The sequence below is a fragment of the Phallusia mammillata genome, chromosome 1 (genome assembly GCF_965637545.1).
Source record: "Phallusia mammillata chromosome 1, kaPhaMamm4.hap1.1, whole genome shotgun sequence".
Lineage (NCBI taxonomy): Eukaryota > Metazoa > Chordata > Ascidiacea > Phlebobranchia > Ascidiidae > Phallusia > Phallusia mammillata.
In genome coordinates this window covers 28,276,419-28,300,934 of record NC_137252.1, presented here as the reverse complement: position 1 = coordinate 28,300,934, position 24,516 = coordinate 28,276,419, and the positions used below count along the sequence as shown (strand labels likewise).

At 38.2% G+C, this 24,516-nt stretch overlaps 4 protein-coding genes across 5 annotated transcripts; all 4 read left to right on the top strand.

Moving 5' to 3' along the window:
• Positions 1-586: 586 nt before the first annotated feature.
• On the top strand, positions 587-2,772 carry LOC145236255 (equilibrative nucleobase transporter 1-like). The gene has a single exon (XM_080099644.1). It carries the CDS (start codon positions 791-793, stop codon positions 2,285-2,287), a length of 1,497 nt encoding a protein of 498 aa, XP_079955770.1. The 5' UTR covers positions 587-790; the 3' UTR covers positions 2,288-2,772.
• Positions 2,773-5,927: 3,155 nt separating this feature from the next.
• LOC145236271 (equilibrative nucleobase transporter 1-like) lies at positions 5,928-8,209 on the top strand. The gene has a single exon (XM_080099646.1). It carries the CDS (start codon positions 6,772-6,774, stop codon positions 8,191-8,193), a length of 1,422 nt encoding a protein of 473 aa, XP_079955772.1. The 5' UTR covers positions 5,928-6,771; the 3' UTR covers positions 8,194-8,209.
• Positions 8,210-12,073: 3,864 nt separating this feature from the next.
• Positions 12,074-17,570, top strand: LOC145209406 (gonadotropin-releasing hormone receptor-like). 2 transcript variants are annotated; one of them, XM_080079687.1, is made up of 8 exons: positions 12,074-12,433; positions 13,561-13,777; positions 14,041-14,147; positions 14,535-14,657; positions 15,255-15,474; positions 16,104-16,279; positions 16,665-16,783; positions 17,120-17,570. In XM_080079687.1, the coding sequence occupies exons 1-8, from the start codon at positions 12,308-12,310 to the stop codon at positions 17,190-17,192; spliced, it is 1,161 nt and encodes a 386-aa protein (XP_079935813.1). In that variant the 5' UTR covers positions 12,074-12,307; the 3' UTR covers positions 17,193-17,570. The 2 variants fall into 2 exon arrangements, with proteins under 2 accessions (XP_079935813.1, XP_079935814.1); XM_080079688.1 differs by lacking the exon at positions 14,535-14,657.
• A 1,458-nt stretch (positions 17,571-19,028) lies between these two features.
• On the top strand, positions 19,029-22,452 carry LOC145210585 (solute carrier family 22 member 3-like). Its single transcript, XM_080079994.1, has 6 exons — positions 19,029-19,111; positions 19,542-19,772; positions 20,879-21,033; positions 21,418-21,586; positions 21,935-22,080; positions 22,289-22,452. The coding sequence occupies exons 1-6, from the start codon at positions 19,029-19,031 to the stop codon at positions 22,450-22,452; spliced, it is 948 nt and encodes a 315-aa protein (XP_079936120.1).
• The last annotated feature ends 2,064 nt before the right edge of the window (positions 22,453-24,516 follow it).

Genomic DNA, 24,516 nt, shown 5'->3' with positions numbered 1-24,516 from the left:
TTACCACTTTACTTTTTTACTCAAGTTTTGTAGAAATAGCCTAGTCAACTTTAATAATGTGTAAACTTATTTAATTTTAATATCTTATTTAAACCAATATATAAATTTGCAACCTGGCTGCCATGGAGATAAAGTGATACAATATTGTACTTGGTAGATTTGATGTGATCTTGCAGAATAAAAACTCGATCCGTAACAGAAAAAGATTGGCATAAAACTTGACAATTCGCAAATTAGCTCCCAACCAAAGCCCTATATATGCAGACGTCTGAAAGTGATTTGGACTCCATACTTGCATTTACCGTATTAAACTTACATTAGCTTACAAAACATTTCTTCGTCCTAAAGTTTTTTTTTGAAAAAAAAGTATTGAAGATAATTTTTATTTTTTGGCTCAAATCACCTGATTTTGGTGATTCATTGCTACCCTCAGGTGCCAATATCTAGCTACCTGGCGCTTGAAAAGTTATCGGTGAAAACCGCAATCTAATCTCCAGTGCAACGCCTAGCGATTATGTGACGTTGTCTGTTGCGAAAAACAGCATTCATATGAAACTGCAGGGACACCGAACCATTTTTGAGACTAAGTGTGTAGCGTGATTAGTGTTTAGTTTTTAACTTAGCAGAAAACAATACTGCTCATAGGCATCAGCACAAAGCTACAAGCCCTCTACGAAGAACCAAATAAAGAGAATCAGTCAATTTCGTAGTTTGCCTTTTTTGTTTTTGGGCAGACAACGTCTGACCAAACCACTAGACCGTTTTAGTGTTTGTCCGAACAGATACCGCAATGAAGGTGTTGTACGCTTTGAGTATTGCCACGGGGGTATTGGAAACCTTGTTTTTCGGCGGTGTGGTTTTTGGATGGCCGTCTATGCAGTACGTGCTAACAAGAGAAGGATATTTTTCCGAATTTTGCGACAATACCAGCAGTAGCACTAGCAGCAATAATGCTTCGGACAATGCATTTAGAACATGTACCGAGGTCGAGTCAAGTTTTAATTTGATTTTTCAAATTTCTGTCTTTATGTTCAACATCTCTACGTTTCCAATGGGTTATATTCAGGACAAGTTTGGATCATGGGCCAGTCGAACCATAGCTTGCTTATTCAACACCATTGGATACGTTCTGCTATCAGTAATGGACGCTCAAAGCAGTTGGATTCTCTACCCTGCAATGATAATGATTTCAATTGCAGGAATCCATTTCCTTATTATCAACACACAGCTCGGCAATTTGTCAACGCCATTTCGTTCGGTATTTGTGACTTTGATAAATGTTATGTTCAGCGAAAGCGTGATAACCTTTTTGCTTCTTAAAATTGCCTACGATAGGGGAGCCAGAGTGCAGACATTTTTTTATGTGATGATTGGTGTTTCCCTGCTGAGTTGGGTCAGGACGTTCATGCTTATGCCGAAGACATCCATTCCATTTCCGCTACCAGATAAATCTTTTAAGTTTGGTATCTACGACCTAATTGCATTGCACAAAAAGTCAAAAACGGAACCGGTCGAAAATCCCACAGTTTTTGTTAACAATATAGCTTTAAGTGAACTAAAAGTTGAGGACAAAATAGAGGAAAAAGTTCCAGCAACAAAGGAAATTCAAGAACCCCAGAATCAACAAACCAGCGTAAAAAAATCCTTTAAAGACTGTGTCTGTTCGAAATTGTATTGGAGTAATTTTGCGTTTTACGCTTTGGGTTACATCCAATTTTTGTTTTTTCTGGGAACCGTCATTACATGGCTTAAAAACATTGGACACGCTGATAATGAGATAAGCTTTTTGACCGAAGTTTTTGGTTACATTCTGCTTGGAGTCTGTATTGTTGGCCCTCTAAACGGGACAGTGGCCGATGCAGTAAGGAAATACTACAGGGGCAAAATTGACGACGAAAGATTAATCACTTTGCGAGGGCTTTTGGCACAAGTCATTATCACTTCCACCTTGCGCATCCTTTTGGCGATTACCACGCTAGCTGGACAGGTTTACGCATCGATGGTGCTAGTAACTGTCTTCAGAGGGTTTCTTTTTGGAACTGCCTTTAACTTTATCGCTCAGGCATTTCCACCAAAGCATTTCGGAAAACTCATTGGACTGACACAAGCACTCATTGGCGTTTTCATTTTACTTCAGTATGCTTTGTTTAAAATAGCGGCCGATTACAGCAACGGATTTTTAGGTGTCAACGTTGCGTTGCTCGTGACAGCAGTCGCGGGTCTGTTTCATCCAATCCTTGTTTATCGAATGGCTTACCCTGCATGCTGCACCAGTGAACGCGAATAGTTTTAAACCAAGGCTTGAAACATGGTCGGTGTAGCTCTAACCTCATACAATAAACCGAACTAAATCTGACCTTTTTATTAAAAAGAAGTCATGTAAAGTTTGACGGTTGGGCAAAAAAATGTTGAAAAAGGTATAAACCATATTCTGCTGTGAATTGCGAATCGTTTTGCTCGATTTCAAGCAATTTTGGCTGTTGTATTGATTAAAACTTGTAGTGTAACGCAAGAAAAAGAGATGGTTTTAAACCGGGACCAGTGCCATGTTTTCACGGTTGCCTGCACAAAGACAACGTTGCGTCACGCATAATTACCACTTGTTGACAAAAGTTCTTGCATTCGTGTTTTGTCTGATGGTTACACAGGTATTATTCGCATGTTGTATGCATTTTTATCGCTGCTTCTTTGTCTGGTAAACTGCAATTTTGTTCCTAATTTGAACAGGTTTTAATCCGCTATAAATAAAAATATACTGGTGTTGGAGAGAAATGGACTGTAGCGACGCAGAAAAGACCAAAATAGAATACTTGACTCGGACCAAACCTGAACATAACAATAACCCCAACGCAGGCAACATCATTCTAAAATGTAAAACTTTTGTTGCTTCGTTCTAAATAATTTGTTTTTGGAATAAAGATTTGACCCGACATAAAATAAAAAAAATACCGCTCCCCCGAAATGTGCTAAGCAATCAAGCATGCGAAATGTGCTAAGGAAATCTATGAGGCAGCACTAGTTTGTTTCTCTATGACCCATTACACAGAAAAATACCGTACAGTACTAAGCGTTCTCAAAATCCACAACGCTTATAGAAAGCATGCACTAGTGAAGAAGGTAAACTTTGGCGAATAACTTAACGAAAAAACGCACCACCACGTCTGGACCACCTGGGTGGTAAGAGTGCTGCATGAATTCTAATCCCTCGGCCAAAACGCACTTTCGCCTAGGTCACGAATGATTACATTTTAGCATTTCCAGAACCACTTCGGCCACTTCTTTAAAACCAATTCAACTGCTCATAGGTTTTTGTTTTCTATAGAACTAGGTCACTAGGATGTAACAATATGCTTTCACCTATTTATCCGTTAAAATAATGCCTTTTATGTATAAAGTGACTGTGGATAAATCAGCGTTGGCAAACCATGTAACCACTTATAACCTCAGCGTTAACTTTTTGCAGCTCAAGTGTTGGTTAGGGAAAACGATTAACACACGCGAGGTTTCCTATAGTCTTGGAATATCTATTCACGCGCCATCACAATAAACGTTCAAACAGACGTTCTAATGCCGATAAATAACCACCAAACTATGTTTCATCACTCCGTCTGTGCGAGTTTCCAGCCGCTTGTTATTGCTTTTTTTGTGCGTGTTTTGTTGCTATTGTTGCTTTATAAGAAATTTGTCTTACGAGATATATGGCACCATCCCAATGAAGGCGTCTTGTATGGGACGTCGAAACGTCGACGTTTAAATATTTATAATTATAAAAACTGCTGGAAGAGCAATACTCGTCTCTACTTTATGCCTGGCGGCAATAGATCATTTACTAAAAATTATGTTTTTTATGTACGATATGTACGTACTACGTATTTATGCCGAAAGCAAAGGCAAGGAATGTTGTTTAACCCTTCACATGCAACACGAGGAAATGTATTTCGAACAAATAAATAACAGCCCGTGGCGTACAGAGACATGTTTGACCTATAGTGAGGAACAGGTATTCATAGCCTTTGGCAACAAACCTTTTTTTATAAGACACCTGGTTTGTATTTTTATCCCGAGTACTCTGCGACTCATTAATTCATAAATATCATCGCTAATGCAGGTAATATCCCTTTAGCCCGGGGTGATTTGTATATGCCTTAGTTTTAGACCCGGAACCAAAAATTCGAAAACAATTTATAACAAACAAAATGGCAGACAAACATGTATAACGTATATAAGCTATTGCTGCCAGGCATAATATCAAGTTTTTAGAGCTGTAATTTACATTTGCCAGAAGAGCTCTATAAACTTGAAACATGTATAACGTGAAGGTCCGACTGTGTGCAATAAATCACTATACGTCCGCATTCGAGCAACAATTATAATGAAAGTATCGGTGCTTAGAACCCGGTCAAATCTGAGTTAAACTAGGCCCAACTTAATCCACTCCTTCTGATCCAAGCTCATCAAACAGAAAATTTAGTACGGTTGATTACAAATTTTAAACAGAACGTACTCACATCCAAGTCCTTGCTACGTGATTTCACACGAAAAAAAACGGATTTTGTTGTTGCATTTTGCGTCTGACTAATTTTCCGCGGTTTGATGTGTTTGAAAACAAAATATATCTTTGGAGGCATATTTTAGATCACCAGTTTCAGGTGCTAAATACCACAGCTATATATATTTAACAAACAACTAAATTACAAACAACCTTTCACCGACCAAGAGACATCATTGAAAAATGGATTTCAAGAACACTGCCCGCAGACAAAAAAACAATTAGTGGAATATCAAATATGCCTGAAACAAAGGAATACCTTAGAAAATGTCTGGTCTCAGGAGTACGCTACCGTTCGCTATTGCAAATTGTGGTACTTCGTTGAAAAAAGCATGCGTACAATATTTCACTATGATTTAAAAAATATTTAAAATTATATTATGACGAGTAAATGCTCCAGTTTAATGATGTCACCCACGCAAAAAAATCCGGTAAGAGCGCTTAATATGTTAAAAAGGGTAAATATGTTTAAAGGGAACAAAGCTAGATCAGATGTGTGAGACTGTTTTTGGTTAAAAATTTAATCAAAACAAACTTATCGCATGAGCACACGTAATTCGATATGCATTAAAACAGTGTTTCACAAAGCGTTTTAGTAACCTAAACCTTGATAACCTCTCGATAATAGTTGTAGCTGATGCTCCGTTCCAAGTTTCTGTCAACTCAATCGCAGTTAGTATTTCAAGTTAACACATTAAAAAGTTATATTAAATTGCTTGTGTCCATCGAATAAAGAGATGCCTTTTTCGTAAAATATGATCAGTTAATTTGTTTTACTGATTTTTTCAGTTTTACCCATTTTATTCTCTTTTTTAAATTGACGGTTTGTTTATGCATTTCCTTTTATACTGCAAACGTCCACTGGAGAACGCTGGCGCCCACTTCTCTGTATCTAAAATGATGAATGCAATTCATAACTTTAGACTTATCAAAGGGATAGGAATGTTGCATTGAGTATTAGAAAGAATTGGGATATTTGGAAAGTTTTGTGTTAAACATCCAGTATCCCAATCGCTTCTCACAAATCTTCGGTTTTAAATCATAATCGAGGGTATACATATACGCTTATAAGCTCAGTACAACATAATGATATAATAATTAAACTGTAATGATTTTATGGGCAAGTTTTTTTTTAGAAAAGTGGCGACTAAAAACGCAGTCGCTTTAAAATTAACCAATAAATTTCTTTTAATAGACCCACCGTGGAACAAACGGTCCCGCAAGGACCACATAATTCACTTTTAACTAGGTCAGACAGATGTGAGATAAATACCCAAACATCATGCAAAAACAGCTGTTGAACCGCATTGTCAGTGATTTAAAAAGAAGACAGCCAACGTTCTCTATCTCTTTTTCGCCCCTGTTAGCGTTTATACACACAGCATTGATTCGTCTTTGTTTGCTTTCGAGTTCAATTTAGTGTTTGCGTTGGAACATCATTTTAAAGCCTCAATTGGCGTCCATTTGTTTGCATTGCGCGAGGAAGAAACAACGGAAAGGTACTTCGTCAGCAACGTGATTCAGCACCACCATTGGTAACGTATTAACGATCAGGAAGTGAGAACATATGAAACAACTGTGAAATTCAAACACAGTCTTCAGTCAATAAAGAACAGACAAACGACCAGCTAGTAACAGTAAAACCGAAAAAAAAGGTAGAAAATAAGTAATAAGAGACTACCAGGTCCGAACCATTTGAGGTTTTGGTCCTTCGTTTTAACTTTTTTAGGCTGTTTTAAGACGCATAACCTTAGCAGGCTGATATTCAGGCTTTTCCATTTTGCTAATTTCTCCCAGAAGGAAACCCGATCGAAAATACAACAGCCCTGACCTCAAACATTTGTATATTTCCGCTTGTTGAAGTCAAGCAGTCTGCCCTCCCGCAGATCAACACTGCGGTTCCAAACAACCTCGAATTATTTGCATTCATAGTGGGTTTTGTGTTAATACAAGCAGTTGGTAGTACACGCATCACAAGCGTGTTAACAGTCTAGTTCCATGCATTTCTTTGACAAGACTGTGAGACTTAAATACTGTATTTGCTGAATCACATGTAGCTGCGAAAAAGGGAAACTGAAAAAAAAGCATAAATTATTATTTAAGTGACTACGGCAGTCAAACAAAAGGTCAGTTGCAGAGAAATAATGTGTTGAACAATTTGGATGTTTCAGACTGTGCAGAATTAGCATCTATAAAGTGATGGTGATTTGCTCAAATAGGCAATGAATTTTCTTTATGCCATAAGCATATCCACTGCTTATTTAGAAGTTTTATTTTTCGGTGGTGTGATTTTCGGTTGGCCACAACTGCAGTACGTTCTCACTAAAGAGGGATACTTTGCTGAAGCTTGTAACTTATCAAAGTTTAACCAAACTGAATTGAACAATGCATCCAGTCTACAGCAGCCATGTACAAAAACGGCTGAACATCTTAGTTCTGTTTTCCAACTTGCAGTACTGGTTCTCAACGTTTCAGCTTTTCCTTTGGGGTGCATTCAGGACACGTTTGGCACGTGGGCAAGTCGTTTCATCGCTTGTTTTCTGAATACTGGCGGATATGTTCTTTTATGTTTTTCGACGCCTCAAAACACTTGGTTGCTTTACGCAGCAACTGTTATGATCTCAGTTGGCGGTTTTCACTTTTTGCTAAGTAATGTTCAGCTTGGCAACCTCACTTCGTCATACCGCTCGATATACGTTACTATACTGAACGGTATGTTTGGCGACAGTGTGCTGACATTTCTGTTACTTCAAGTCCTTTATGATAAGGGCCTAAAGCCGAGGGTGTTTTTTCAAGTTTTAGCCGCTCTCTCGTTGTTATCATGGGCGCGTACTTTTCTGCTGATGCCCAAAAAACTAATTCCGTTTCCTCTACCAAATGGCCTTTACAAATATGGAGTTTTCGATTTATTCAAGAAAAAGGAACCAAGCTCGAATCTGGAAATAAAGGAAAAAGTCGAAGATTCGCTGTTGACAAAAAAGTCAACGGATTCAGCAAAATCAGAAAACACAGTAACTGTACCATCGTTCAGGTCCTGCGTCTTCTCTTATCTTTTTATCAGTAACACATTTTTGTACGTTGCAAGCTACTTTCGCTTTGCAATGTACCTGGCGAGTTTTGTATCCTGGTTAAAAAGTTTTACACCGACAAAAGAGATTGGAAGTCTGACAGAGATCCTCGGTTATGTCACGCTTACTGTAGCTGTTATCTCACCGATAAACGGCGCCATTGCGACATATATCCTCCGTTATTACAAACCCCGAATCAAATCCGCAAGACAGGCAACTTTAAGAGGTCTGGCAGCTCAAGGTCTTGCAACCGTTTTTATTCAAATTATCCTCAACATTTCAGTACTAACGCGACAAGTGTACTTTTCTATTGTGATGAACATGTTTTTTCGTGCATTTTTATTCGGAACTGCGTTTAGCTTCATCGCAGGCGCCTTTCCATCGCAGCATTTCGGCAAACTCATGGGCCTCACTCAAGCACTTGGCGGCTTGTCAAGTCTCCTTCAGTACGCGCATTTTAAAGTCGCCGCATTGTACGGGTTCCTGGCAATGGATGTTTATTTTTTGATCATTTCGTTTCTGTGTTTTGTTCATCCGTTTTTGGTGTGTCGTGAAGCGTACGCAAAAAAGAAGTAAAGAACGTTAGTAGCAACTTTTGCAATGATTTAAACCAGCGGAATAAGTTAATCAGAAAATTAATCATATTTCTTGACACTATTTTGCGAGAGTCACGAAGCCAGTAAAGTGAATTAATTTTTGTGACATCGATTATTAAACGGTCTTCTTCAGTTGATTACGCGGGCGATAGCTGAAAATAGGGCCCAATTTCGCAAAGCTTGGGCCGTCTTACAATTCTTTTGTAACCAAAACTTGCACAGTTATCAACTTGGAATCTAAATTTGCCTACCAACAGGATATAAAATAATAGACCGGTTTTGTCAGTTGTGACACCCAGGAAATATGAGGACTCAATTTATCTTGCAAACATCTAGCTTAAACCTTAACATGTTGTTTCTTAGAAATACAAGCAAACAGATTTCTAAAACGTTGTTTATAAAACCAAGACAGACTTTTTGTTTTCCCGGGGTTCGAACCCACGACGCTATACCGGGGACGAATCCCGATCAAGGTTTTTAGTGTCTTGTTATGGGTTAGGCGTCTCAGACGATTCAGTTAAGTACACAAACTTTTTTTCACGGAGTTCGAACCCAAGACAATCCCGGGGACGAATCTCGACTAGGTTTTTAGTGTCTTGTTATGGGTTAGGCGTCTCAGACGATTCAGTTAAGTACACAAACTTTTTTTCACGGAGTTCGAACCCAAGACAATCCCGGGGACGAATCCCGACTAGGTTTTTTATGTGAGCTTCTTAAGTGTAACATAAATTACTAGCACCACCTAGCGTATAAAAATTAGGGGAATTAGTTCAGCATAAAACTAATATTAGGACAAAAAAATCTAAACCCAAAATAGCTATTGCTAGTTATAACGTATAAATGATGCAAACAGCGCTACATCATCTCATCTCGCGTTAACGCTGACATAGGTACTAATTATGTCCAAACTTAATGCAATAAAAACAGACTTAAGATTAAGGTTTTTCATGTAACAGAGGACTGAGAAATAAACCACCACCAAATCATGTTCAGGACCATTAAGCAAACACATGTAGTTGTTAATTGGGCAATACGTAACCACGGTTGAGAAAACAAAATGATATTTAAATATTCACCTGTGAAGGAAGGAAATGTTTAAATACGAACGTCTGTATCAAAACAGTGAAGCTGCATAATTATTTGACAATATTGTAATACATGCTGCTGCAGCATTAAAGGAGAAATCTAATTTTCAGAAAATAACTCAATTTTGCCGGTAATTCGGGTTGCTTGAATCTTTAATATTGAGCGCAAACATAGCCGTGCGCAAAATAAACGAACAGAATATTGAATTTCGAAGGCGAAAAGGCAGAAGAGCATTGATATATAACAACCTGTATCGTCAGTTGGGCTGTACATTTACACCAAAAATCGATGGATTCGCCTAACGTGTTCCCAATGTCAGGACTGCTGTAGTAAGAAGTGAATTCGTGTCAGACTTCAGACTGGAACGAAATTCTCAGCCGGATTTACCCATCTCCTGGAGAGCGAATGTTTTGTCCAGGTTGCCAATTTAGTTCAAGTGTAATTATTTAGGTCGAGTTTATGCAAGTGGAGGTTTGGATTGGTCGGATAAGCTTGTTGTATTGGTTGGTAGTTGGTATACCCGCTGTGTTTAAACGAGCTGTCTACTAGTAGAATATAAAGGTTAGAGATCGGAAACCAGCCTGAATTATTAATAATTGTTCAAACTTCTATTCTTTTCAAAAACATTTTTCTGATAGTTTAATGTGCAAGTTTTAAAGTAATTAAACACAGTTTGTATGTTTTTTTCGTAATAAGATGAACTGTTACCTTTGATCCGCATTCAACTAACTCCAATTGGGTGGGAAAATCAAGCAGAGCTGCAAGTTGGGTCAGCTTTTCTGATCGAATTTGGCTAAGTTACATTTCTTAACACAATAAGTAATATATATTTGCGCAGAATCAGAGTGTTATTCTTCTTTTCGTGGATTTCAATCTAGACGTGTTTGGCTGCACTTTAAGTGCTTGCATTAGACAGCAGGCGAAAAAAATACAGGCTTTGAAAAATGCTCGTGCTATGTTTAGTAAACTTTCAGCTCGATCTAAAATGGTGGATATATTTTATCAATTGCTTTATCTATATGAGCTAATAATTTCATAGATTTTGTGTAACTGATAAAATTATGCGTTAGTTGTGCGCGCAGTAAAAGTTAGCAGCGTGTCACTATCTTCCCACTTATCGAAAACTTTTTGGTAGTTATTTTTGAATTGAAACATAATTTGCACTACATTTTAGCCTTAAGCCCTAACCCACTGTTTATCAGTTAAATAAGTTTTCGGGACAAAGGGTTGTTTTCTCTACCATGGGCAATAGGTGGAAGCGGGGTGACGTACTCTGTATCGGGTTTCACCATTGCAATGCGTTTGTCGTCGCATACAAAAACTAATGATGCAGTCAACGTTGTATACCAGGCTCGTTAATTATGCAGAATAACTTATAAGCTTTGCCGAATAACATAAGACTAAGCGCATTAAAAGCATGTCGACATGTAAAGGTCCCGTTGGTGGAAAATGTATAAGTGTTAGTTATACATCTCAATGTGAAATGGTTAAGTTCAAAGTTTTTAGGGTAGGAGTGCAAAACCTGCGTTCTCAGAAGCGAATTTATGCAGCTGTGAACTAGTGTAATAAACTGAATGTACTGGTGGTGACCCTGAACTCATTAAAATACTTTTGCAGCCATCAGTAGATAGGTAAATTTAATTTCTTTACATCAGTAATATATAAACGGAAAACATAAAGGCACTTGGTAGACGTTGGAAATTCAGGACTTGTGATGCGGCCGTCATACGTTAAATTAAAGGTTGTGTACTCCTGCTTTAGGGCTTCCAGCATTCGAAAAACGGGTTTTAGAAATGTTTAGACAGTACAAACCGGTGCCAAAAGCCGTTTGAGAGTATATGTGTTAAGTAACTTGGACAGAGTTAAGAAACTGGTTCTATCCCAGATCGAACAATCGATCTGTATTTTTGTCAGATAGAAAAAAACACCAAAAGAAAAAGTGGAGGAAATGCGTTTACGTTGAAATTCTCACGTACACTTGTGAATTGCATATTTCTCATTATGAGCTGATTAATTGGATTACTCTGCAAACCGAAAGCGCGTTATTGCCAATATAATTCATGTCAATGGCACATGAATTCGATCGATACCTTTATTAGACGTCGAGAATTTTCGAAAGGTGCCATTCAACACTTGTCAACAAAACACCATAAGTGATGAATAAAAAATGTGACACATAACGATTTTGTTATGAAGTTTTACTTTCTAATTAGAGAGTTTGTACCTTCGAATCAGCAACTTTAAACAAAAGGAAACAGCTTGGCGTACGCTTTACTGGTAAATAGCAAGCGTTTGTGCACAATACCTATGTGCAAATCATGCGTTGTTTTGATTAAGGGTGTATTGCAATATCTTTCCGAAGTAGTTAATTTAAGGAAACATAAATCGCTACTTTCCTTTTAACCATATCTTCCTTATACGCAGAAGTTAAGAGAAAAGCATGTATGAAGATCACAGTTTAATGAGTGCGCATCAGAAAACAATATGTAAATTTGCATCATAATGTATTTGCAGGTTGACAGTGACAACAAGATCAAAGTCATTGATTGTTAATGTAGTTTGCAAAGATAAGCGATTATCATTAATCGCGGCACTTAGTATTTACGACCAGTTGTATGCATTCCTAGTATGTGCTGCATAAACTATTATGGTTTTCAGAAGCGCTATTCTGTCGTTGACGGTTTCGCACTTTAGACTATATAGTGTCTGATGAAACAATGTTTTCCAAAAATAACAGATACAAAATATTTCAACACTGTATGACAAGCGATGTATCCGCATTTGGCGTCCGACAAAGACAACTAGATAAAAAGGACAATTATCTCACAGAGCTTAGTTAGAGGATCACTAAATCCTAATCCAGCCCTGCGCATTGCGAATTGTTTTGAACAAACTCAGCTGTTACAAACAAGACATTTACATCGATTTTTGTTGTTGTGGTTTTGCTCTCCAGAATGTAAGTGTCTTAACCTGAACGTACTGTAGTGACTCATAAAAACAAAACAAATATGGAGGCTTCGCAGGCGACACCAATGCCCAACATCACCACCAACGCATCTCACAGTTGTTATCCGGACTGGAGCGGGTCTGTGCGAATAAGTGATCTTCCTTTACATTGCGAAGTTGCATTTCAGGTGAGAGTCACATTTTACCCATAATATTATTGACTTTATGAAATGTTTAGCAATTTGAAATCAACCTCTTAGTAAGTCTTAATATGAGCTATAACAGCCCTAAAATCACCACAAATATGTTTTATGGCAAGAAGTTGATTCCCAAATACTAGATTTAGGATGGTTAGTTTAACCACTGGCAAATCTTTCGAGTAGTGCAGTGGATAGAAAGACAATCGTGCAACAGTCAAGCAAACAACTTGGCCTTCGCCCCTCTTTAATGCAGCAATGGCCCATTGCCTGCAAGACGGGGAAACAATGCAGGCTTCCGATCAAGCTTAAGGAAGCGACGTAAAGTCCCCAGAACAATGCAAAACAGACATTAGCAAACAATAAAGTGAGGGAAACGCGTCAATAGATTAGTCAGACTGAAACAACCAAACAACAATGGGCAAGATATGACACTGGGATAAATAACGTGAGAAAGTTTCTTATGCTCGAATCAGCCTTAAAGCGTTCATGCAGGTCGAACGATCACACTCATGAATACATACAAATGGTAAAACACTTTCGACCTATTGAAAGCGTTAAACATAATCAATGACGCCTGGCAAACATTTCTTTAGACAAGGTAATAGGCTAGCGGTAGTCGAACCCACAACAGAAGCCCATGCTTGGGGGAAACTGGCGTTATTCGGTATGACGTCTTTAGCACGCGTGGCGTTCCATGATAAATACTTTGTCATTTGTTTGTGAAGAATTTTAGGTAAACGGGGTATAGAGAAAAATTTGGGAACTTGTTGAAAAAGAGGAACGAATATACTGCGCTTTTCGGCTTCGACTCTGGAATTGTTTTGCCATATACCTTGCTTTGAGCACTGAGGGGAAGTTGACATACAGTTATTTGCATTGTCAGTGAATTAATACCAAATACTTCCTACATAAAAAAATATTGTTGTCTATTGACTATGTGTAGATAACATAACGCTTCCTAAAACCAGATTCATAAAAAAATCAAAATTTGATTAAGTTTTAAATTTCAGATTTGCAGCTAGTGCTTTTATTGGTTTTGTATTCTAAATAGATTGTTTTAAATTGTCAATAATGACCTTGCTTTGCTATTCACTTTCGACCTAAACCTTTTTCAGGCCGCATTGTTGAAGATTGGACTTCAGTTTGATTATCTTCAGTTGGTTAAAGTCGTGATCACGTGGGTTTGCTTCGTGCTCTCATGCGTGGGAAATTTCGCGCTACTCGCGTGCGTCACCTTGTGGCGACACAACCTGCATATGACGTACTGTCAGCTAATCATCACACATCTTAGCCTCGCAAATCTCTGCTTCACTTTCCTTGTATTGCCGATGGGTAAGTGAATTTAAGCAAACAGTTAAGTATCCTACATTTCAATGCATTTGCGCGTTTTGAGCGAACAAGTTAAGTCCCTTGTTGCAATCTAGTTTGTATTACTTACATAGTAAAATAACTATACAATAATTTACCAAGCTTTCATATAATTTTGTTTGCACTAAATACAATACGATTAACATATCACAGTTACACTATTGACATTTTAGCCGCCCAGAAACTAAGTATGAAATGTAATTTAATAATTTATCCATACACGATAGATGCTGTATGGAATACTACTATGGTTTGGTACGGCGGAAATGCAAGTTGCCGTGTTTTAAACATGGGAAAGCAGTTTGCAATGTACATATCATCTGCAGTTGTTGTGGTGAGTAGTAAATGTATTGTAAAGACGAATGGCATCAAACATGTGCCACAAAATGTGCTATGTTGTTTACGTATTAGTTTTAATACCTATTCAATTTCAAGAACCAAAAAAAATTGTATTTATGCCGTACAACATTTATTCACAACAACTAAGGGCATTTTTTTATTTGACGTTACGATTTACCGGACTTCCATTAAAATAGAACGCTCAACGACGAATTCATTTTGAGCATATTGCATTCAGGCGTTACCCGCCATCGCGAACAAACAAACAAACAAACAAACCAAAATTAAACATTTAGTTGGCCTGTTTAGGGTGGAGAACTCAATAAGAGTTACTGATCTAGGTGCACTTTGTGTTGAAAACATCTTACGTTTTGATATGCAGATGATGACAGCAGACAAAGTAGTAAGCTTACTTCGTCCATCATCGACCAACAGTACAAGAATTCGTATTCAGAAAATGATGTTAGCTGCTTGGATGTACAGTCTTCTAAACTCAATCCCAGCAGTGAGTTCTAAACGCTGCGTTAAAATCCAATCAATGTTGTAAACGTAGTGGTTGCGACAATTTCTCCCAAAATAAATCGTCACGCAATTAGTAAAGATTGAAAATTAGTTTTCTTTAGCTTGGTTTTATTGCAAAAAGTATTAAGAATCTTAGTTTTGTTGGAGTTTAATCAAGGTTGACTTTGTTTTGTTATATTAGTCCTTTTCTTCTCTTAGTTTCAACAAAGAAAAGGAACAGACTTAGTGAAATGACAGTCAAATTCCTGTTACAAGTAAAAGTAAATCTACACCTGGGCTGTCGCGGGGTGCACAAAGTCTTTTTCAACGAACAAGGAGTTGCTGTAACAGATTGTTTCTGGCCAAAAAATATGGCATGTATTATACCATGGCCCGTAAAAACGCAAGGATTTGTTAAAATCCTTTGTTTCGTATGATAATTTAACGTTCCGGCTGTCTTTTTTGGGGTGCATGTCGATGGCAAACCATTGGGTTTATTTGGATAGAAATATGAATATTAACTAACTTGGCGGAACTGCCTATTTCTAGAGCAGAAGCTAAAACCTAGAGCACAACAAAGAACATATAGTGATTTTTACAGGTCGTAATTTTTACTGTCGCGAAAATCAGCGTTTTTCACGGGGACTGTCCGGTGGTGGGGATTCCCCAATGTGGCGACTTCTGTGTCATCGGAAAACGAGCAAAATCGATCTATTTCATCTACACGATGCTGATGGCGTTTTTCATACCGGTGATTGTCATAATAGTCTGCTACACTGCAATCACGGCTTCACTGGGTAACATGGCAAAGGAAGCAAAAGGTATTTTGACGGTTTAGCTGCTAAGTCAAATTGGTGCAGTTTGTCGATACCTATTGAATTAAAACTGGCAGCTTCGAGAATAGATCTAAATGTGATGTTGTAATTTGCTTACGAAGACAACTGCTAAGAATAGTCTTTTTAATTATTGATGCTTACCTGTGATGTAGACACTATCATCGTTGAGAGAACAATTGTTGACTAAATTAAACACAGAAAACCGTTTGATTCTCTCAATAAAAACAAAAGGAAAAATGTTTATTGCAATATTTACTTGTTTAACGATAAAAAACGGCCTAAATAAACGTAAAAAGCGACATGCTTTATTGTTTAAATGCTGTTCGGCAAATGTTCATGCCACCATCAGTCACACCCGTTTATACACACTTGAGTCAGGTAGAAGATTGATAAAACGGTGCAAAACTTGTGTAACTGATGTGGCCCTTCATATCACTGGTGATGGCATCAGAATTTGCCGAAACGTTTGATCAATAAAGCATGTCGCGTTTATGTCTATTTTGGCCGTTATTTTCATCATTTAACGGTTTGTTCATAGCTTTTATTCTATTTTTACGGATTTCCAACCAAGATCTCTATAAGTTGGCTTTGAGATAATCATATGGCATTTTCAGCGTCTAACGAGGTGCAATGGAAACGAGGAAGCCTCATACGGAAACGGCTGCATCAGGTCCACAAGTCGTGGCGTATTGCTACAGCACTGCTAGCCGCTTCCTATCTCATCAGCTGGGGACCGTATTATTCCACAGGATTGATTTACTTTTTTACAGATGGCGCATTAAGTCCAACGGTAAGTAAAGGCACACATCGGCCCACTTTGGAAGTATAGAGCATTATAAGCCGACAAAGGGAAAATATATTCAGGACACTTTGATAGTGTACCAGATCACAAATTCAAGGTTCCTAATGTGTGTGAAAAAATGAATTCGGAGAACCAACCGGCGGGTGTGAAACTGGGGCCCAAACCCTAAAGAACAAGCCTAAAACAGACCCGAAAAGCTTGACCTAATTACAACTTTGCGTTAAACAATTTAAGACGAGGATTTCTGAACAAAAAACAAACACTGCGTATGTGTCACATTAAAAGAGTACTTAGTGTTACAACACCTTTGCATTACGATCACCCCGTAGCTTCCATCCAAATTTTAAACCTAGTGAAACCCTTTGTCACTCAGACGCGGTCGGTGCTTTACATGTCATCCTACTTCTATCCCTGCATCCAACCCTTCATCACCATGGCAACGATGAAGGAAGTCCGAAACACAATGCACAAAAAATGCGTCCACGTTTTTAGGTACATTATAATTGTAACTTTATTTATCGCTAAAGCGTTTTGACATTTGCCCTATCCTGCGTTTAAGCAATTCAAGTCCAAATGTACCTCGCTATTGCAATAAAAATTGAGCCGCTTGGTGGTAGAAATGCTGCAGTTCCGTGGGTAAGCAAAAACAACTTTTATCGACATTGTGCCAAAGCGTAAAACAGAAAAGTAAAAATTGAACCCCAAAAAGAAAGTTATCAGTTCAACTGGACAGAACTAAAACCACATAGTAAATCCTTTTCCTAATCTGTTAACAACTTATAAGTTCATAATTTCGTTCTTATTTAATGTCTTCACATGTTTTTGTAGCCACAAAAACCGTCACTTGAACAGCAACGAACACCGCCAACAGGAAATTGCGATGATTGGAAATGAAATATAATTTTTTTATTTTCCACACTGTGGATTGAAGACTTTTTACGCCACAGAAGACTTTTGAAACAATTGCGCAACCTCTATGAATTAAGAGAAGCCTTGTATGGGGTTGATAAAGAAAACAACATAAAGGAAATATTGGTTTTTAGTAAACCCAATGACTATGTGAACTGCCGTGATAAAATATAATGACGACAAATACAGCAAGCAAACCATATGTACATCCAAGAGATATTTCGTTGACATAAATGTTCCACTGTCAAAACACTAACTTGTTTTACAAAAAGTTGTCAAATGTACACGCTTATATGCACGGAATATACGGCCACGCATACGGCAAATATATATTTGTAATTAAACAAGCAAGACAAACGAAAGGCTTGTTTTTCCGCAGTTTCAATATAAACTTGCTGTGTAGCTGTTTTTTGCAAGGTATTGTTTAAGCCAGGGATGCACAAACTTTTCGCTATAGTGGCCTCACCGCAGATCCATATTTCACCAGCAGCCGCCAAGTCGATTGGTTTGCACAAAATAGGCGCACAAAAAGCATATGGCTGCTGGGCTGGTGACAAGTATTCAGACCAGTGTTGAAGTCAAAATATCCAGTAAAATGGTTTTATTTACGTCTCGGCTGCCAGTTGATGTATTTTAGTGCAACCCTGGTAGCCGATAAAAAAAACTTGCCTTGCTACAAACAAAGTAAATGATTTTCGTCAACCAAGTTAAACTTGCAAGTGAAGCAAAATTTTGGCACCCAAAGAAACAGCAGTTTGACGGATTAGAAATTACGAACAACTTTGTAAATGCAGGAATATACAGCGGGGTGGTTTCGTTTAAGTTGAGTTTACTTGGTGAACGAACACGTGTAAACAATTGCACTGAACAATCACCAAGCCGGAAACAGCTGAGCAACTTTAAAAAGGTATGGAGCGCAAAAAATTTGATGGCACAATTGGTAAATCATGAATAAAAGCGCTCCAGTTGCACCATATTATGAAGCATTATGTGGCAGGAGCTCACCTGAGGGTGGATGTGCCGCACTGTGAGTATAAAAAAGTGGTGGGGGCGTTGGTGAAAATTCATACAATGTGCAAAGAAGACGTTTTTAAGAAATATTACAGTAATACAATACGCATCTACCAGTTCATAGGGAAAAAAACTCAAGATTGCTGGTTTATACTTTTTGGAGACCATGTATCGGTTAAAAATTGTAATATTTCGTTGCTTTAAATGACTCGTATTCGAATCATTGAGTCTACTTCGTGCGAAAAAGTCGAATTTTACGTCTATAAACGTATTTGCGACATAGTAATGATATAAACCGTCGAGTCAGGACTTTTTTTACAAGAGTGATCACAAACCATCCTGACGAAACGCTGGAGAACCAGGGTTTCAAAAGAATTGACTGTTGAAAAGGTGCCACAGTAATTTTATGTTCGGTTGTTAGCAAATACTATTAAAGGGCTGAAAAGAGGAAAACAGGAATTTAGGGCGAGCAATACCTTGCCGTTGACCTTGTAAAATAACTACACGACCACTCTTTGTAGTAGTGCGATAATTATGTTGTAACATACGGGCAACCATCTTTGTGTTAAAGTTAATATCACACATCTGATTACCTAGTGCTCTGGACTGCAAGCTTTTGGATAGTTGGTTGAATAAATTGCAACTTTAGTGCTAAAAAGTGTGCACCTTTAGAAATCACAAAGATAAACCGATTTAACAGAATTATTCATTATCTTTCGGAAACACATTTTTGTTTTTGTGAAATTCAACAAAAAACGAGCATTTTATCAATAGACTGTTGGCCCCAGTGAGTTAGAAATAGAAAAACACAACAACAATGAGTGCTTGGAGGGGCAAGGATCGTAGCAGTATAGAGGTGGCATTGGAAGAGGCCGGTGATTGCGGTTTGTTTCACGTTTGGTTGGTAGTCATGACTGCACTGCCCTTCATGATGGTGGGAGCCAACATGGGAGAAATTGTTTGTGGGTTACTATGAAATCCTATTGTAATCGAACCAACTTGTTTTAAGCGGAAAAATACGCATTTGCATGACGTACTTGTTAGGAGTGAAACATTTTTTACAGACATGCAACATATCACATCCAATCACCAGCCGTTTGCCAGCAGGACTACTTACATTCAAGCAAAAAACAGAATGTTACAGGTAGGCAACCGTAATTCATTAACTTGTCTTCTTTTTCAACTTTAATCCTTGGTAAAAAGTTTTTTTTTAAACAACCCCAATGACAAATCAAAACCTGAAATAGAAAATGCAGTTTTACATCAGATGTATAGCTTCTTTTCAACACCATGTCAGAAACTTATTTACATTTCTACGCAATTCGTATAGGTACAGCTTTAATCCAAACTCAACTACTGGTTGCATGTACTGGAATACGACTTTAGCCGACTTCAACCTTACTGACCACAGCTCCCATTCTGATGTACCTATCATGCGCGAAACCATAGTAACCGAGTTTTCATTGGCTTGCGGAAATTCGATGGCAGGTTACATTTCTCAGACAGCCTTTATGTGTGGTGTTTTGGTTGGAGCCAGCAGTCTTGGCTGGTTTGCAGACAGGTATAAAAACCTTACTTATAAGCTAAAACACAACTGTTGTGGACTTCAGCACAAAAATGCAAATCAAGCGAGGCCATATTAAACCATAGGTAAACACCCTAAAGCAGGGTCCGCGTCCGGAATAACCAACCCGAAACCGATTGGGCAATAAAGTTACGTTTACAAAAAACAACAAATTGCGACCAAATGCGGCCAAGTATAAAGTTAGGTCTGAAAGCCAGTTTTAGCCGGAAGCATGGTTAACCCGAGCGATCGCGTTTAGTCAACAAACCGTTTAAACCAGGGGTCTTTAACCTTTTTAGCTCAATCGCCCCCTTTTCAAGGCAGTGGCTCAACATGTAAGTTAAAATTAACTAAGTCTTACAGTGCTTGTACATATTTATACAATCAGTAATGTTGAAATCCCCCCCTTTTAAAGTCAAATCGCCCCCCCAACTTTCAAAATTGTCACCATCGCCCCCTCGGTAGACGAAATCGCCCCCGTTAAAGAACCCTGGTTTAAACAAAAAAGTCGTTCGTTTTGTTCCTGATTGATACAATAGTCAAACGAGAAAAGAAAAAGATAGCGAACATAAAAATATGACTAAACTCTCACAATATGTAATAGGGATGTGCCAAAACTGCAAATGTTCTGTTTGGTCGAGCACCGAGCATCTAACTTTAGCGCTCGGTGCTCGGCCGAGCATGTTCGGTGCATTATGACGTCACAAAAAATCCCCTTTCCACGTTTAAGCTCTACAAGGTCTCTTACGTCACCGGCGGTGTTTTATTAAGCTGTACATGCCCTTTTAAGTACGCGTTTTTCCACTATCTAATACATTTGAAAAATCATTCGTTTTTGTTCATAGACACCCGTTCGAACACTAGTTACGTATGTTAGTAGGGCATGAATATGCAAATTTAACGCTCGGGTCAGCTTGTACAACTGCTCGGCCGAGCACCGAGCATTAAAAACAGCGATGCTCGGTACCGAGTACTCGGGTTCTGGATCGGCTCGGCCCATCCCTAATATGTAATAAGCAAAGGGACAGCAATAGCAGGTCATCGACATTATTTGTATTTTGCAAAAGGTAGAAAGTTACAAGCATTTGTATGTTTTTGTACAGATATGGAAGGCTGAAAACATTCACATTTAGTGGAGTCGGAACCCTAATCACTGGGGTGGCAACCGCTTTTAGTCCTGCATACATATGGTACTTGGTGCTACGATCTATCAACGGATATTTCATCGGTGGTCTCTTTCCTGTACTCTTCATTCTAGGTATACGCTTTGCTAAACCTTTTTAAACGTAAAAATGCTAAAAACAACTTAAGCTCATGTATAATCACCTAAATATACAGTCAACCTGAGCATAAAACTACAAATATGAACAAAAAGATAATGAAACTAACAGAAGAAATTCCTTTTTTTCAGTTGATTATTTTTATCTTTAACCTCGTGTCGCCCTGTTTCTTTACTGTTGTGCGGCACCAAGTTGCCCCCCTCCCCCCTCCCTGATGGTTTTGTTTCACCTCACTATATGACAATAGAAACTGTCGAAACGTTGTGAAGTTTTACACCCAAAAACTGGCTTGTATCTTTTTGCACAGAATATTTGTAACTGTGCATTGTGTAGCCTACATAAATTTAACCCTTTTAACAAAGTTTCGGAACTGGTAGTTGCCCGGCATCGAGCCACCTTTGCACAGTTCACCGAGGTCTTCTTTGCCATCGGTTTCATGCTTTTATCACTCCTGGTGTACTGCACTAGAGAGTGGAGAAGCTTACAACTTGCCCTCTCCATACCTTGGGTGGTAACCGTTATCTTATGGTGGTAAGCAAAATGCTTTCTAGACAAATAAATTTTAGAGCTTTGCCTTTAGCCATGTCAAGTTTTGTTGTGACTTGTTTTGAAATCAAAATACGATAAAAGCACTAACAAAATTACCAAGCATAACGAAAATTTGCTGAACGGTATTAAGTGAAGGGCACAGCGATGATATAAAAACAGGATTTACTTTGTAAAATGACAATGCGCTTGATTGGAAGACATGTCCGTTTGTAATTGTAAGTTATTTTCTAGAAATTTGCGTGTAGCTTTAAAAACACACATAAAACGCCTATTCTAATAACTAGGTTGCAAAATTTTCAGTAACAGCGTTTAAAACATTAATGTTTTGAGGTTGCTGCCCAAGTCGCCTCGCTGGCTAAATGCAAACAACATGAACGTGGAAGCAGAAAAAGTCATCAATGGGATGCGAAATGTCAATGCGATGTCGTCACAGTGCAGAAACAGCACAGAAGTCACAATACCCCTCGATGACGAAGGTATGAACTGACATCAAGGGCTACTAACACATTTTAATATCGGATGGTTAAAAAACAACTTTTCATTTTCTGTGGCATGTTATAACACAAACACTACTTGTTCAACAATAATGTTCAAACATGTCAATAAGGTAAGTAAAAACAAATTTTAGTAAAATTTGTGTTGGAATTTACTGCTAAACGTTACTACATGATTCATAATTTACAGGTATAGAGCAACAATCCACATCAAGACGGTTAACAGAGGAAGCCACTAAAAACGAAGCCGGGGCCGAAGAAGAAACGGAAAACACTGAGGCTCCTGGTCCGATGGATATGATAACAAACAAAAACATTCGTCTAGTATCGCTCGTGTTTTTCTACCAGTGGTAAGGACCAGAAAAAGTATTTTTACTACAAATCTTTCTTGAAAACCCACTTTATGTGACTTTCGAAATGTCAAACTTACACATTCACTAAACCAGTCACAACTATAGTACAAATCATAGTGTAGTATGCAAAAGAATATATCGAAACTGGTATTTACGACTTGTCTTTTTTATTAAGGTTCGTCATCTCTTGTATCTATTACGGCCTTACATTAAACGCTGCGGAACTGGGGGGCGACCCCTTGATCAATCTTTTCCTGAACGCTTTAGGCGAGTCCATATCGGTACTGCTGGTGATCCCGTTAGTCAACAGAGCAGGCAGAAGGTTGTGTGGAGTTACAAGCGAAATTGTGGCAGGAATATTTTGCTTTCTGGTTTCAAAAAAAAAAAGATTTCCCCAGGTAAAACCACAAAAAATCAAACAAAAAGTTCAAAAAAATATCTACATTAAAAGCGAATCTGAATATCATATCACGCATATTTGTTGCAGACATCACTTGGCTGCTCTCCGATTGGAAAGTTCGCTATAGCGATGGCGTTCAGTGTGACCTTCATTCATGTCGGGGAGATGTACCCAACACCAATAAGGCACGAGTTATACGAGTGTCAGGATAAGTATCTGCCTTTGAAGAATGTTTTATAGATTAACCCTAGGTTTAACAACTTAAGTTATTGGTTTTACCGAAGCTTTTGTCACGATTATACAGCCTCAGTTTCACCTGGAAATTTAACAATGTTTGATTAACAGGAGTGTGGCTACGGGAACATGCAGTGCCTTTGCCCGTGCCGGTGGCATCGCTTCACCTCTCATCGCTATGGTCGGCCTCGTTGTACCCAACCTTTCTTATGCGATTTTCGCAATATTGGCTATAACTTCAGGTCGGTGGGTCTCTTGCTGAGAGAGAATTTGTATTCAACAGCCAACGGATAAAAGTTTCCCCTATCCTAAAGCAAATAAAACGTTTCCTTTTTCTTTTGTAACTGGCTCTTAAAATGAGCTATGTAGCCTAATATCAAAACTGAACAACTGTGTTCAAAGGTCGGCAACATCTGACAAAGCACTTTGGTCATCTGGTTCAAACCGTTTTTGACCTGTTCTCGTTTAACCTTCTTAACTTTTTAATGCCTCTCAAGGTCTTCTCCTCTTGCTTGTTCCCGAAACGAACAAACAACCGATGAAAGAAACAATTGAAGAAGGAGAAGGTTTTATTACAAACAACCCCGGGCCATTGTTGATCTTTTTAAGAAGCTGTGGCAAAAAGAAAGCACCAAGAAATGCCCTGCTTTTAAACATTTATTCGATTAAGACACACGAGTAACAGCCACAAAAACGTCATTTGAACAGCAACAATTATCGCCAACAAGAAATTGCGATGACTGGAAATAAAATGCAAAATTTTTGATCTTGCTGCCTGGATTGGAGACTTTCTGCGGTAGAGCTATTAACAGTATACCTCACGGTAGACCCACATTTAGCTTTTTTCGATGTGGACGTAAAGAGCTGAATTATATTTATTTAGCGACTAAAGAGGGGTTGGGTTGGGAAGTAAGTTTTAGTACCAAGTTACTAAGTTTTTTCGTTAGTTTTATTGAATTTTAAATGCTAATACCTTACCCCGACCCTAATAGCCCTGACCGTGAGCATTATTAAAGATATAACGTTTTAAACGGGAAAAGTGCTCTTTGCTCAACCTATCAAAAATTAGCTAAATGTGGGTCTACCATGAGGTATGGTGTTAGTATATGACTTACATCGCTACAAAATACTTTTTTGACAATTGTGCAACCTCAAAATTACAAAAGCCTTGCATAGTGGTAATGAAGAAAGCGACACAAAGGAAATATTGGTTTACCGATAAACCTAATGCCCTGAAGTATGTAATGTTCTGTGATAAAAATACAATGCAGCAAGTATCCAAGTATTACAGCACTATATGTACGTTCTAGAGCTGAGCGGTATTTCGTTGACATAAATGTTCCACTGTCAAAACATTAACCTATTTTAGTAAAAAGTTGCCAAAACGTACACCTTAATATGTATTGGAATGAAATTGACAAAAAACACGAA